Here is a 14,272-nt window from a genome sequence, read left to right on the forward strand (position 1 = left end):
GAAAAGCAATGCCACCTACAGGAGAAGCGTTGTCTTACAGAAAATCACTATCCAATTAGTGGCCCAGTCTCAAAGAAGAGGTGCAGTTCATGTAAAAGGATCGTATTTTGGGTTTACACTTTGCTGAAATGCACAGTACCATTCTGAGGATGAACAATTCAGTACACTCCACTATCTGGACACTCCACTGGAGTGGAGTGAGAGCCTTTTTATAACAGGTGTCCTGATTAGCCTTAATTAATTCTAGTAGCTTCCCAATTGGCTACGGGTGTCCTAATTAGCCTGCCTGCCTTAATTAGTTCTAGAAAGTTCCTGAGTGTTCTGGAATAGTCCCTGTTATCTTACCCAGGGAAAAGGGACCTGCTTAACCTGGAGCTAATGTATCTACCTTCAACCACTCTCTTGTAGCCATCTGGCCTGACCCTGTCACAAAACACACAACTAAAGAGTGCAGGTAGTGAAAAGAAGCCAATTGAACAGGTGGACTATAATTTACAGTAGCCACCATCATTCCTCCTCATAACATTTTTAAAAAGCTGAACTCTTGTGATAAGATAAATATTTAAAGTTTAAATCTCAAAGTCAAGTAGTTTGGTTACTTTACGTAGATACCAACGGTTGTTAGAAATACCACTCCAAAGCCTACATTAGCAATGGAAACTCATTGCCCTAACAAAGTACAGTGCGGCTGTAATGACTGAATACTTCTATGGGAGGCAAGGACAGGGAAGAAGCAACTATCCTTCCCCCAACAATCCCTTCCATGTTAGCCTAGTCAGCGTAGGGAGGATTTTCACAGTGACTTGATTCTGCCCCCACTCAGTTCACTGGGAGCTTAAGGGTTTGTCTACACAAGAAAAATTTCCAGCATAGTTATCTATACTGTAAAACTCCCCATGTGAACACTTATTCTAGAAAAAGAGTGGTCACACTAGAAAGTTATCACTATAACAACAGTGGTATAATTATGCTGGTAGATTTCCCCATGTAGGTAAAACTGATAAGTTACCAAATTCCTTGCATTATAGGTTGACAGAACAATTACATTTCAAGGGCAAACTCACAATTGCATACGAAACGAAGAGTGCAATCCATATTGGCCATGCTTCAGAGCCAAAGACTATGCAGTGAAGTGCAAGGTTTACAAGGAACGCTATGAAGGGACATTAAACAGAAGCCACAGTGACAGAATTTAACCAACTGACTCAAAAAATGCCTTGCCCTGTATTGTTAAACCTTAATCCCTACCAAGTAATCCATGACTAGGGTTTAAGTAATGTTCACTGGCACCAAACATATAAGTTTTTGAAGTTTGAAATATTGCCACATTTTGTAATATGTAACCAATATAAAATTATGGGACACACTCCATACCTTACTCAAGTAGTCCCGTTGATCTCAAAGCAACCACTCAGATTCAAGATGGCACGATCTCGCCATATCTGATTAAACTATGGCACAGAAGCAAGAGGTTTTCTACCAAAATTCAATCTCATTAAATATTCATTTAGCATTAAGATGGACCTTAGCAATCAAAGCTGACCTGATTAGCATGTTACAAGGACTATTTTAAACTAACCAGAAAGTCATATTTTGACATTTCAATTACTAACATTGGAAATAAATACGCATACGGAGTTAAGTAGAAAAATCTAGCATTTGTCAGGGTCCATCTTGTTATGTGGGGTTTGCATCGTGCCTAGCATAATGGGGTGTTGGTGCATCACTGGGGTACTCCAAGACACCACCGCCATATAAATAGTAATGTACAAACTGTAGTTAAGGATAAAAGGTATCAGGTAAATTCGGTATTTAGAAGTGAAATATAAGTATTAATTAATATTGTAACACAAGGCCTACATGACTCAGGCCTGTAAAATATTTAGCTTAGCCAAATTAGGCCTTAGGATAAGTTAGCATAAGTAAGTTAATAATAAACCTGCTGAGATGGTGTCTAGGTTTGTGACATGCTGATGTTTTGAAAATAACTGCTGAGTGATAAGGTGATGTAAATGCTAATGAACAAAAAAGTTAGCCTATGCAAACAGGGAACCCCAAACACAGTGAGGTGTGGAAGTGCAAATAAGGATAAGGGGTTAAAACCTTCATAAATACGTATGAACCCTGGCGGGCATCAGCCTACCACATCAGAAAAGCTGTCTCCTGGCCCATGCGCCTCGGTGTGGGGAGACAACAAAAGGATGACCATTAGTGGTGGTGATGATGACAGCAAGGATGAGAACTAACACTTTAGGTTTTTCTGCAAAGAGGAGGTACAGCTCAGTGGTTTGAGCATTGGCCTGCTAAACCCAGGGTTGTGAGTTCAATCCTTGAGGGGGCCATTTGGGGATTTAGTTGACCAGGGGGTTGAACTAGATGATCTCCTGAGGTCCCTTCCAACCCTGATATTCTATGTGAGTAATGCAAATACCATCATTCTGGATTGGTTGGTCTCTCCTTTACCAGACTGCACTGTGTGTATTGTTTGGTTAGCTAATAAAAGTAATTAGTTTAGAAAAATCTCCGTTGTTCACTATGGGGCAGTCTCTCTTCTATTGACAACCTCTCTACTATAGTCATTCTTGGGGGCTGATCTCTCCTAGATTAAAGTAGGTGTAAACCTCCACCTTGAGGTGGGTAATTAGTTAAAGTAACCCATAACTATAGATAAGGCTACAAAACTAAGTGCAGAACAAAAGCTAGCCAAGAACCATCTTGAGTACAAACTCTTTATGAAGTATACATAGACATCTGCTCTTAAATTTAAGGTAAAATTCAGTCAGGATAAGGAGTTTCCTCGGGAAAAGTGGGTGACCTTCAGCTTCCTGCACGCCCTCCTGTTCAAGGCTTTGTTATGGAACGCTTGGATCTGATTTGTTTGAACTCAGCACACTGTATGTGTCTCCGATTCACCAGTGTAGCCCTCCCATCTATACAGCTGGCCCATGAACAGGACATCAGTCCCGGTTACATTTCAGTCCCATTTTTAGCTCTCTCTTGGTGAGGCTGCTTTCTCAATATTAACAGATCACGTTTGTCCTCTAAGACGGATACTGCCTGTGGTTCTATAGTGACTGACCCACTGTCTCCTTATATCTCATCCCGAATCCGCTGTCTAGAAGGCATTCTGTAGATGAGCCATGAACAGCTTTGGAGACAGCCTCTTTGAGTTAATTTACACTCTCTCTTCTCTCCAGAGGATCAGATAACATGGTCAAAGATCTCACGATGGGAAATTCTGTAAAAAAAAAAAAAGATTTAAAACTCAAAACACAGGTTTTTAAATGGCCCACTTGTATTTAAACACTGGCTCTGGATATGTTCTGTCACTACGCTCTGTAAAATATATTCTCCACGTTACATCATATAAAAAGAACATGATCTAGCTAACATGAACAAAGTCTCAAAGGACCTGAACCATAGATCAGTGTCAGTGCTAGGCTGTACATTAGAATGTTTGTCACTACAACAAGCAGCAAATTTAACATAAACCTGTACTGAGTTCCTTCCAATGACTCCTGTGCTTAGCAAATGTCAGACAAATGCAGATGGTCTTAAGCATTATTCCTAAAGGGAACATAATGAAACTCATGGTAATGACTAACTCTAATAGGTAATTCCAAATTAGAAACCATGTATCCTTAAAGTTTCCAGTACAACGTTGTTACACCTAAGATATCCAACAGTAACTCAATTGTCCCATTTAGCAAAACAGCACTCCCACATCAACTATTCGTTTTTCTCTAGTGCTTTTTGGAGATTCACCCTTTTTTGAAGAGTTTAAGCAGTTTACCCTTTTCCAATCTCCACTTTAAATGCCTATTGGTATAAGTCTACAAAAGGCCTAATTTCACAGAGCCTTGTGACACTTTTCTGTTCCAGCACTGAAGAAAGAGTAGTAGTCTAGGGCACTGTTTCTGTAGGATACAGTTATCAAGTTGGAATTTGCTAGGTTTTGCTGTAGGAGATTACAAGACAGCATTTCAGAGGACAGACATTTTCAGGAGCTATAATGAACCTAGACAGCCTTATAATTCACTATAAAAGCATCTGTACTATGCTTTTCAAGGTACGTAAAATGTGCAAGCTGTTAACTAAAGCATTTTATTACATGAGTGAACTCAGGGCTTGCCAGCTATTGTTTTCTTCCAAACAATAAACAGACAACTTTACCGTAAATCATAGAATCGTAGGACTGGAAGGGACCTCTAGAGGCCATCTAGTCCAGTCACCTGCACTCATTATTATTACTATTATCTAGACCATCCCTGACAGGTGTTTGCCTAACCTGCTCTTAAAAAACCTCCAGAGGTTAAGGAGAACAATTTTTCTCTCTCCTCGTTGTAACAACCTTTTATGTACTTAAACTGTTATCCTGTCTCCTCTCAGTCTTCTCTTCTCCAGACTAAACAAACCCAATTTTTTTCAATCTTTCCTCACAGGTCATGTTTTCTAAACCTTTCATCATTTTTGTTGCTCTTCTCTGGACTTCCTCTGATTTGTCCACATCTTTCATGAACTGGACACGATACTCCAGTTGAGGTCCAATCAACACGGAGTAGAGTGGAAGAATTACTTCTCATGTTTTGCTTACAACACTCCAGCTAATACATCCCAGAATGATGTTAGCTTTTTTTTGCAAGTGTTACGCTATTGACTCATATTTGTGAACTTGTGGTCCACTATAACCCCCCAAATCCCTTTCCGCAGTACTCCTTTCTAGGCCGTCATTTCCCATTTTGTATGTGTGGAATTGACTGTTCCTTCCTAAGTGGAGTACTTTGCATTTGTCCTTATTGAATGTCATCCTATTTACTTTAGACCATTTCTCCAGTTTATCCAGATCATTTTGAATTTTAATTCTATCCTCCTAAGCACTTGCAACCACTCCCAGTCTGGTATCATCTGCAAATTTTGTAAGATGAAGATATTGAACAGAACCAGACCCAGGAGAGATCCCTGCAGGACCCCACTCAATATGCCCTTCCAACTTGATTGTGAACCACTGATAAACTACTCTCTGGGAATGGTTTTCCAACCAGTTATGCCTACTACCTTATAGTAGCTCCATCTAGGTTGTATTTCCCTAGTTTGTTTATGAGAAGGTAATGCGAGACAGTATCAAAAGTCTTACCGAAGTCAAGACATACCACATCTATTGATTCCTCCCATCCACAAGGCTTGTTACCCTGCCAAAGAAACCTACTAGGTTGGTTTGACATGATTAGTTATTGACAATTCCATGCTGTTACTTATCACCTTATTATCTTTTAGGTGTTTTCAAACTGATTGCTTAATTATTTGCTCCATTATCTTTCCAGGTACTGAAGTTAAGCTGACTGGCCTGTAATTCCCCAGGGTTGTCTTTATTTCCTTTTCATAGAGTGGCACTATAACTGCCCTTTTCCTGTCCTCAGGAATCTCTCCCATCTTCCATGACTTTTCAAAGATAAAACGCTAATGGCTCATATCTCCTCAGTCAGTTCCTTCAGTATTCTAGGGTGTATTTCATCAGGCCCTGGTGACTTGAAGACATCTAACTTGTCTAAGTAATTTTTAACTTGTCTTTTCCCTATTTTAGCCTCTGATCCTACCTCATTTTCACCGGCATTCGTTGTTAGACCTCAAATTGCTACTAAAAAACATTTTTTTTAAAGTAACTAAACCTGAAATTCTTTTTCCTCCACAAATATTTCAACTTAACAAGCTTCCTTTTAAAGCCTGTGTTGTGCAAGTGTATTTGCAGACTTGGGGCCTTATTTGATGTCTATTTTTAAAACTTTTTATTTCACTTTTAAGCTTGATGTTTTGCAAAGTTAAAGTCCCCTCATCTGGCACAATTAAACCAGCCATTTCCAATATTTAGGTAGCGTATCAACCAAGACGTTGAGAGAAATACTATTCCCTCTGAAGCTATTAAACTTTGCCATTCAGACCTCTCTATACTACAATACCACATCAGGGAACCCGGTTCCAGTTCGCTTGGCCACAGCCCAGTTACAAATGTAGTTCCAGTATGCAATGTGAACTGGACATTAACCTTGTTTCCCAACCAGTCTAATGTCTTGCTCATGGAATGTCTAACCATACTAGTATGTATCTGTAACTGCTGCATACTGTAGCATTGGGAATGGTGGCTGAATATTACTTGTCTCCTCACACTCACCCACCAGCTCTAATTATGCTAGGTAAACCACACTGTGAAGAATTCACAAAACTATCTCCAATATTCCAATAAAAAATACCCTGCCATTTTTTTCCTTCGGATGTTCAAGATGTGAATGTCCTCACTCCGATACTCCTCATCATGTTTCTCCAATGGAACCTTTTCCAACTCAAAGTCCATCTGGAGCAGCTGTTATTAAAACATAAAAGGCAGTAAGCAAAATACTTCTAGCAATGTTGACATTTCTACATACCTTTAAGTGCATTCATTTCACTGACGGTCCTAAAATATTCTGCATAAAGCAGCTATGCTTCAGGAGGTAAGATAGCACAAAGGATCCTTCTCTTCCACAGAAGTTTGTTGATTTAGCTAATTAACAATCTTTTTTTTTTTTTTTTAAACACCACGCAGCACAGTTATTTTAATTTTAATGTATCTGGTGCAAATCCAGAGTCAGACAAGCTTCCCAAAATTTAAGAACCAACAGGAAAACCTAAAATCAGTCAAAATAGTGTTTCAATTCCTTAAATCTCCAGTTCCTAAATTCCAGTTAAAAGACTCTTCCACAAAAACTAAAGTACTAGGCCAAACCACATCATATCACCTCCCTAGATGCCAGTGAAAAAAAAGATGGCCTTTGCAGAATGCCTGGGAAGTTAACAATCTGGATTCTGGCAAGCCAAAGAAGGAACCTCATGAGAACATCTGATCCGCTCTTGTTTATACTGTGGGAGCACTGGCTCCAGCACCAGCACTGATCTCAACTCTGGCAAAAAGGCAGTATTCCTCAGGTAACCAGGTTCCAAACCATTCAAGATATTGTTAGGGCCACTACCATGAAACATACCCCAAAGCCAATGCAATGCTCAGAGTATTGGTAATGCTGGCATACACAGACATTATTCTGAAATCCTTGCCCTCTTCCCCAGCCCATACCACTCATTCTGTGGGCCCCCCAGTGCTCATGTGCAACAGCTGTGCTTTGCAGATGCAGGGCCAAACTTTGGACTCACTAGCCCCTCCACAACTTCTGACTATTTGGCCCGCAATACCTCTGGGGAATCCAGCTGTTACCCAGGATTTGGTTTTTCTACCAGCTATGAAGTACTATGCTGTGACAACGAGGTTCCCAGACCAAGATATAATTCCTCTATGCCATGTACTCATGCTCTAATATTGATATATAGGGGGAAAATTTTGAAAGTGCTTAAGGTGGGTATGTTTACACAGCAATTAAACACCCATGGCTGGCCTGTGTCAGCTGACTCAGGCTCACAGGGCTCGAGCTGCAACTCTGTAAAATTATAGTGTAGACTTCCAGGCTTGGGCTGCAGGGTCCCAGAGCTCGGACTCCAGCCCAAGCCCAAACGTCTACACCACTGTTTTACAGCCCCACAGCCCAAGCACCGCAAGCCCAAGTCAGCTCACACGGGCCAGCCATGGGTGTCTAACTGCTACGTAGACATACCCTGAGTGACTTAACAGCTTAAACCTGATTTTCCAAGCTCATTTAGGCACTTCAGCTCCTAAATCCCACTGAATTTCAATGAGATTTATACTCCTAAATCATTTGTGAAAATGGGGCTTACGCTCCTAAGTCACACTGACACTTCTGAAAACTGTAGCTATATTCTGAATATGCCAAAAGCCTATGCTTTCGAAAGAACATTTTGAAGAGATTTCTTTAAAAAAACTGAAAGGACTAATTTTGACTCTGAGACCCTGTTTGGAAATATCAAGCCAGCTGTTGGGGTGGGGGGAAATCAAAATGCTAATGTATTCATGTCTATAAAGGTGACTGCATTATTCTTTTTGCAGATACTGACACATACATGTGGTGCTCTTTCATTAATTTATAAGATCTTTCAAGCAGCACAGACAACTATTTGACTCCCTTTGTGAGTCTGGTTTACTATGCTCACAATGAATGTGAATTATCAAAAGCATCAATGCAGAATTAAGGTGTTTTAAAAACAAAAAAAATAGAAGAAGAATTTCTTTTCCCAAGAAAGGAGATTATTTAAATAAATGCATAGCTTGCATCTACCAATAAATCAGAAAATACAATTTAAGGAACTGGTGATTAACTCCTTCCCTGCATCTGTAAAAGTGTTCTCATCCAAAGTCACATGGAATTTTCCCACAACAAACATCCTTGACTTGTACTATGCATTGTACTTGTACAGAGACACAGAAGGGTCTGTGGATTTCAACTGAACCATTACACAGTCCTCATATACACAAAGCATGTGTGACGGCAAAGGACACTTACCTCCAAGTATTTTCTCTCTATTTCCGGGTTCTTACCCATAGTCCTTTGTTCGTAACAACATATGATACAGGTATCAGGACCTGAAAGGTCTTTCAGGGTCTTCAGTAATGGCTCTAATGACTGCTCAAAAGAAATCAAGTATTTGCCACTTAGACTTCAAAGTTCACTTTACTACTACTACATTCCATAACTAGAGCCAAGTTTCACTGAACTGGACACTTTCTTATTTTACTTTTAGGACAGCTAGTTATATTTAGTACAGTACTAGGACAAGTGACATGCAGGTAGCAGAAAGGATAAATGGAAAAACAAGTTACAATAAGCGATTGCTTAGAAAAATGGCCTTTTACACATTTTACATACATAGATCAGCCTATACATCTATATCATCTAAGCCAAGGATATCCTACACTGCTAAAGTAGCTGTTTCCTTGAAATATGCAAGATTACTTTTTCTTCACAGCAACACATTGGACTTAGACACCTGTTTTCAAAAATTAAAAAATATCTAACCAGACTTAATTTTAAGATGTGATTTAGGGCTAGAGATTGTCCTCCAGGAAAAAAGGGCTCAGAGTTATAGGGAGGAGGATCTGGAGGCTGGTGAGAAAACTAAAAGTAGAGTCAAGAGCACTAGTTCCTAGAGATTGCTTCCCCAGCCCAGATCTTGTGCTAGTCTCAGCTCAGGGAGAGAGTTCTGCAGAGGCGGATGGACCAGAAGGGCCACTTTCTGAAGCATGGTTTCTCTTCCCAACAGACCCATAGGGAATACCTACGGGAGAGAATGCTGCGCCTTTAAGCATCATCTTATATTATTTCCATCAATAGACGGTGAAACTCTCCAGTATCAGCTAGCAGTGTTATTTCCCTACAACTCCATGGAAAAAAAAGATTGGGCACAATTCTGAATTACTGCTCTCAAAAGACCTGATTCAGGCCTCATGCCACATGATCCTAAATGTGTTATTTGCTCATTCTTAAAATTACAGCTTTTAAAATTCATCATTCAATACTCAGCCATCAAATAATGCTCCTCTGAGCCACACAGATTGAAAACTAGTGGCAATATTTATTTAAAGATTTTAATAGGAATTGCAGTCTCTCACAAAACAACATCGCTTGCCTCACAACCTAAGTCGTGCAGAACGCAATGCCATCCACAGCCTCAGAAACCATCCTGACATTATAATCAAAGAGGCTGATAAAGGAGGTGCTGTTGTCATCATGAACAGGTCTGACTACCAAAAGGAGGCAGCCAGACAACTCTCCAATACCAAATTTTACAGGCTACTTCCCTCAGATCCCACTGAGGAATACACTAAGAAACTGCACCATCTACTCAGGACACTCCCTACACTAACACCGGAACAAATCAACATACCCTTAGAGCCCCGACCAGGGTTATTCTATCTACTACCCAAGATCCACAAACCCGGAAATCCTGGACGCCCCATCATCTCGGGCATTGGAACTCTCACTGAAGGACTGTCTGGATATGTAGACTCTCTACTCAGACCCTATGTTACCAGCACTCCCAGCTATCTCCGTGACACCACTGATTTCCTGAGGAAACTACAATGCATTGGTGACCTTCCAGAAAACACCATCCTAGCCACCATGGATATAGAGGCTCTCTACACAAACATCCCACACACTGATGGAATACAAGCTGTCAGGAACAGTATCCCTGATGATGCCACAGCACAACTGGTTGCTGAGCTCTGTGCCTTTATCCTCACACTCAACTATTTCAAATTTGATGACAATATATATCTCCAGATCAGTGGCACCGCTATGGGCACCCGCATGGCCCCACAATATGCCAATATTTTTATGGCCGACCTGGAACAACGCTTCCTCGGCTCCCGTCCACTCACGCCCCTTCTCTACCTACGCTACACTGATGACATCTTCATCATCTGGACCCATGGGAAGGAGACTCTGGAAAAATTCCACCACGATTTCAACAGCTTCCACCCCACCATCAACCTCAGCCTGGACCAATCTACACGGGAGGTCCACTTCCTAGACACCACGGTGCAAATAAGTGATGGTCACATTAACACCACCCTATACCGAAAACCTACTGACCGCTATGCCTACCTTCATGCCTCCAGCTTCCATCCTGGACACACCACAAGATCCATTGTCTACAGCCAAGCACTGAGGTACAACTGTATCTGCTCTAACCCCGCAGACAGAGACCAACACCTAGAAAATCTCCACCAAGCATTCTCAAGACTCCAGTACCCACACGAGGAAATAAGGAAACAGATCAGCAGAGCCAGATGTGTACCCAGAAGCCTCCTACTGCAAGACAAACCCAAGAAAGAAACCAACAGGACTCCACTGGCCATCACATACAATCCCCAGCTAAAACCCCTCCAACGCATCATCAGGGATCTACAACCCATCCTGGACAATGATCCCACACTTTCACAGGCCTTGGGTGGCAGGCCAGTCCTCGCCCACAGACAACCTGCCAACCTGAAGCATATTCTCACCAGCAACTGTACACCGCACCATAGTAACTCTAGCTCAGGAACCAATCCATGCAACAAACCTCGATGCCAACTCTGCCCACATATCTACACCAGCGACACCATCACAGGACCTAACCAGATCAGCCACACCATCACCGGTTCATTCACCTGCACATCCACCAATGTAATATATGCCATCATATGCCAGCAATGCCCCTCTGCTATGTACATCGGCCAAACTGGACAGTCTCTAAGGAAAAGGATAAATGGACACAAATCAGATATTAGGAATGGCAATATACAAAAACCTGTAGGAGAACACTTCAACCTCCCTGGCCACACAATAGCAGATCTTAAGGTGGCCATCCTGCAGCAAAAAAACTTTAGGACCAGACTTCAAAGAGAAACTGCTGAGCTCCAGTTCATCTGCAAATTTAACACCATCAGCTCAGGATTAAACAAAGACTGTGAATGGCTTGCCAATTACAGAACCAGTTTCTCCTCCCTTGGTTTTCACACCTCAACTGCTAGAACAGGGCCTCATCCTCCCTGATTGATCTAACCTCGTTATCTCTAGCTTGCTTCTTGCTTGCTTATGTATACCTGCCCCTGGAAATTTCCACTACTTGCATCCGAAGAAGTGGGTATTCACCCACGAAAGCTCATACTGCAAAACGTCTGTTAGTTTATAAGGTGCCACAGGATTCTTTGCTGCTTTTACAGTCTCTCACACTAAATCCAAAATTCCCAGGTTCTTTCCAATCAAACACATTATTCCTACGGTTTTCAAATAGTTACCTCCTCATAGTAAATGCAGTCTGCCATAAGTATATAATCTGGTGCAGGCAGAAATTCTTTTACATCTTCACCCCTAGAAAAAGTGAACAGGTAAATATAAAATGCAAATTTTAATTATAGAAAAAAAAATTGTATGCTTTAAAAGTGTAACATTTAGCGCAAAATCTATATGACTTTGGGTTAAGTCCTCCATTACTTATTCCACTGTATATTTTAGGGGAATTTCCATTTTTACAAGTAATCTATCATATCACATTTTCCAAACATATTTTGAACTTAGACTGTGTAAGCTCCTTGGGGCAAGGCTCTCCTTTTGTTCTGTTTGCACAGTACCTAGCCCAAGGGTGTTCTGGTCTGTGATTAGGGCTTCCAGGTGCTCTGATAAAACAAATATTTATTATTAAAGTTCTACAGCAATTGTGTATAAATTAAATATCAAGATTAAAAGATTATACAAACCATTTCAGTACCTTGGCTTGAACTGAGCCTGTGACAAGATGTTTGTTCTTTTCAATATTAATATTCAGCAAATCCTGAAGTTCCTCAAGATCAGTAACCGTAACATCTGCCCTACAAAAGAAATATTTTTAATTCATAAAAAGGAAGCCCCAGAAACACAAATTTAAGAACATAAGAAAGGCCGTACCGGATCAGACCAAAGGTCCATCTAGCCCAGTATCCATCCACCGACAGTGGCCAATGCCAGGTGCCCCAGAGGGAGTGAATCTAACAGGAAATGATCAAGTGATCTCTCTCCTGCCATCCATCTCCATCCTCTGACGAACAGAGGCTAGGGACACCATTCTTACCCATTCTGGCTAATAGCCATTTATGGACTTAGCCACCATGAATTTATCCAGTCCCCTTTTAAGACTCCTTATTGTTTGAAAATAAACATTTCTGTAACCTCTTTCATTCCTTTTGGAAAGCTACTGCAAACTAAAGTCATGACTTAATACCTGCTGAGTTACTTCAGCCATTCACACTCCTGTTCTGATGGAAAGACTTGGCTCACAAAATGCAACTTGCCATAAGATTTAAGAGGGTTACACCAAGAAAACAGGATTCTACTACAACTCCTACATAGTAGGATCCTTGTATAAAAACAGAGTGATATTTGTACTGAAGTCCCCACCTGTACTTTAAACTAAAGCACTCCCAGGTGGGTTCCAATGTAAATTTGCATAACTTCAGTTACAGGCCCATCTTTAGAAACTGACTGGGTTTTTGTTACTCTCTTTGCTGGTGGTCACTCAGCATAGTCTACACTGCAAAAAACAAACAAACAAAAACCCTGGAGCATGGCCTGACCAGCCCAAGTCAGCTAGCATGGGCTCACGGGGCTTAGGTGCAAGGCTAAAAATTGTTCGGGCTCGAGCTGGCACCTAAGCTCTGAGCCCCATGCCCCTTGGTAGATTTCAGAGCCCAAGCAGGAACGTCTACACTGCAATTTTTAGGACCAAGCCAGTTGACCCAGGCTCTGTGACTTGCTGCCATGGTTGGTTTTTTTCCAGCACAGATTTACCTTCTGGGTATGTCTACACTGAACACTAAGCCCAAGTGTGTGGGACCCGGGCTTGTGACTAGGTTTTTCCAGGCCTGTGCTTGAGCCTCCACACCGCGCAGTAAACCTGGGTTTACAACCCCGGACCCGGGTCTCCCAGCCGCACCGCAGGACACAGCCCTTCTGACTCGGGGCTGCAGCTTGAGCTGCGTCCACACTCCAGCTGACAGGGCACAGCCCCAAGTCACAGCAGGAGCCGAGGCCCCAGGCCTCGCGTGCTGGCTGCGCCCCCTGATGCCTGCACAGACAAGCGGGGAAGGGGGCCTCGGCCTCGGCCTCAAACCCGACTCGCAGCCCCCAGCTGGGTGTGTGGCCTGGACATACCCTGAGGGCAGCCCCGACCTCGGGGATCAGCAGCGGGGGCCCCTCACAGGGCCCCCCCCCGCAGTGAGCTAACGCCCCAGGTCCGACCCGCCAGGCCGTGGGGTTCGCTCGAGCTCGGCTCCACCCCGGCAGCTGGGTCCATGGCCGGGGCGCCCCATCTCCCGCCCGGCCGGCCGGCCGGGCCCGCCGAGCCCTCAGCCGCCGCCGCCGCCCGACCCCAGCGTGGCCGCCATGATGCCCACGGCGCCGGTGCCCGCGCCCAGCTCCAGCACGGCGCGGCGGCGCAGGCCCCGGGCCCCGCTCTCCAGGAACTTGGCCAGGACCAGGGCGGCGTCCCACACCACGCAGCCCACCCCGCCCGCGCCGCGCTGCTCCAGCCGCAGGGCCGAGCCGTCCCGCTTCTCCAGCGTCCGCACGAAGCCCGGCGCCGCCATGGCCCGCCCCGGCCCCTCACAGCGCAGGCCGCTCCCGGCGCCGCCTCCCCGCCCCGCCCCATCCAGCTCGGGCCTCTGCCCCCCATCCCCTTCTCTACCGCCGGGGTGGTTCCCCCAGCCCAGACAGTATACCCAGGCCGTGCTCCCGCCCCCCGCCAGTGCCCACCCGTGATGCCCACGGCCCCCTCCCCGGCTGTACCCCCACCTGCCTTCCCCTCCCAGCACCTCCTC

The 14,272-nt window shown here is 43.5% G+C and overlaps 1 protein-coding gene across 2 annotated transcripts; it reads right to left on the reverse strand.

Moving 5' to 3' along the window:
* Nucleotides 1-2,717: 2,717 nt before the first annotated feature.
* Nucleotides 2,718-14,046, reverse strand: VCPKMT (valosin containing protein lysine methyltransferase). Of its 2 annotated transcripts, none has more exons than XM_039538122.1 (6): nucleotides 13,824-14,046; nucleotides 12,179-12,289; nucleotides 11,720-11,792; nucleotides 8,439-8,558; nucleotides 6,251-6,355; nucleotides 2,718-3,238 (listed from the first exon to the last, which is right to left on the reverse strand). In XM_039538122.1, the coding sequence occupies exons 1-6, from the start codon at nucleotides 14,039-14,041 to the stop codon at nucleotides 3,224-3,226; spliced, it is 642 nt and encodes a 213-aa protein (XP_039394056.1). In that variant the 5' UTR covers nucleotides 14,042-14,046; the 3' UTR covers nucleotides 2,718-3,223. The 2 variants fall into 2 exon arrangements, with proteins under 2 accessions (XP_039394056.1, XP_039394055.1); XM_039538121.1 differs by having other exon boundaries at nucleotides 6,246-6,355.
* Nucleotides 14,047-14,272: the final 226 nt, after the last annotated feature.

Source organism: Mauremys reevesii, linkage group 4 (assembly GCF_016161935.1).
Source record: "Mauremys reevesii isolate NIE-2019 linkage group 4, ASM1616193v1, whole genome shotgun sequence".
Classification (NCBI taxonomy): domain Eukaryota; kingdom Metazoa; phylum Chordata; order Testudines; family Geoemydidae; genus Mauremys; species Mauremys reevesii.

Excerpts from the sequence above, each read along its gene's own strand:
- VCPKMT (XM_039538121.1), bottom strand. The coding sequence starts at position 14,041 with ATGGCGGCGCCGGGCTTCGTGCGGACGCTGGAGAAGCGGGACGGCTCG. Across the intron at positions 11,793-12,178 it reads CAAGCCAAGGTACTGAAATG|GGGTGAAGATGTAAAAGAAT; the intron begins GTTTGTATAATC and ends CACTTTTTCTAG. Across the intron at positions 3,239-6,245 it reads CGAAGGAAAAAAATGGCAGG|AATTTCCCATCGTGAGATCT; the intron begins GTATTTTTTATT and ends TTTTTTTTACAG.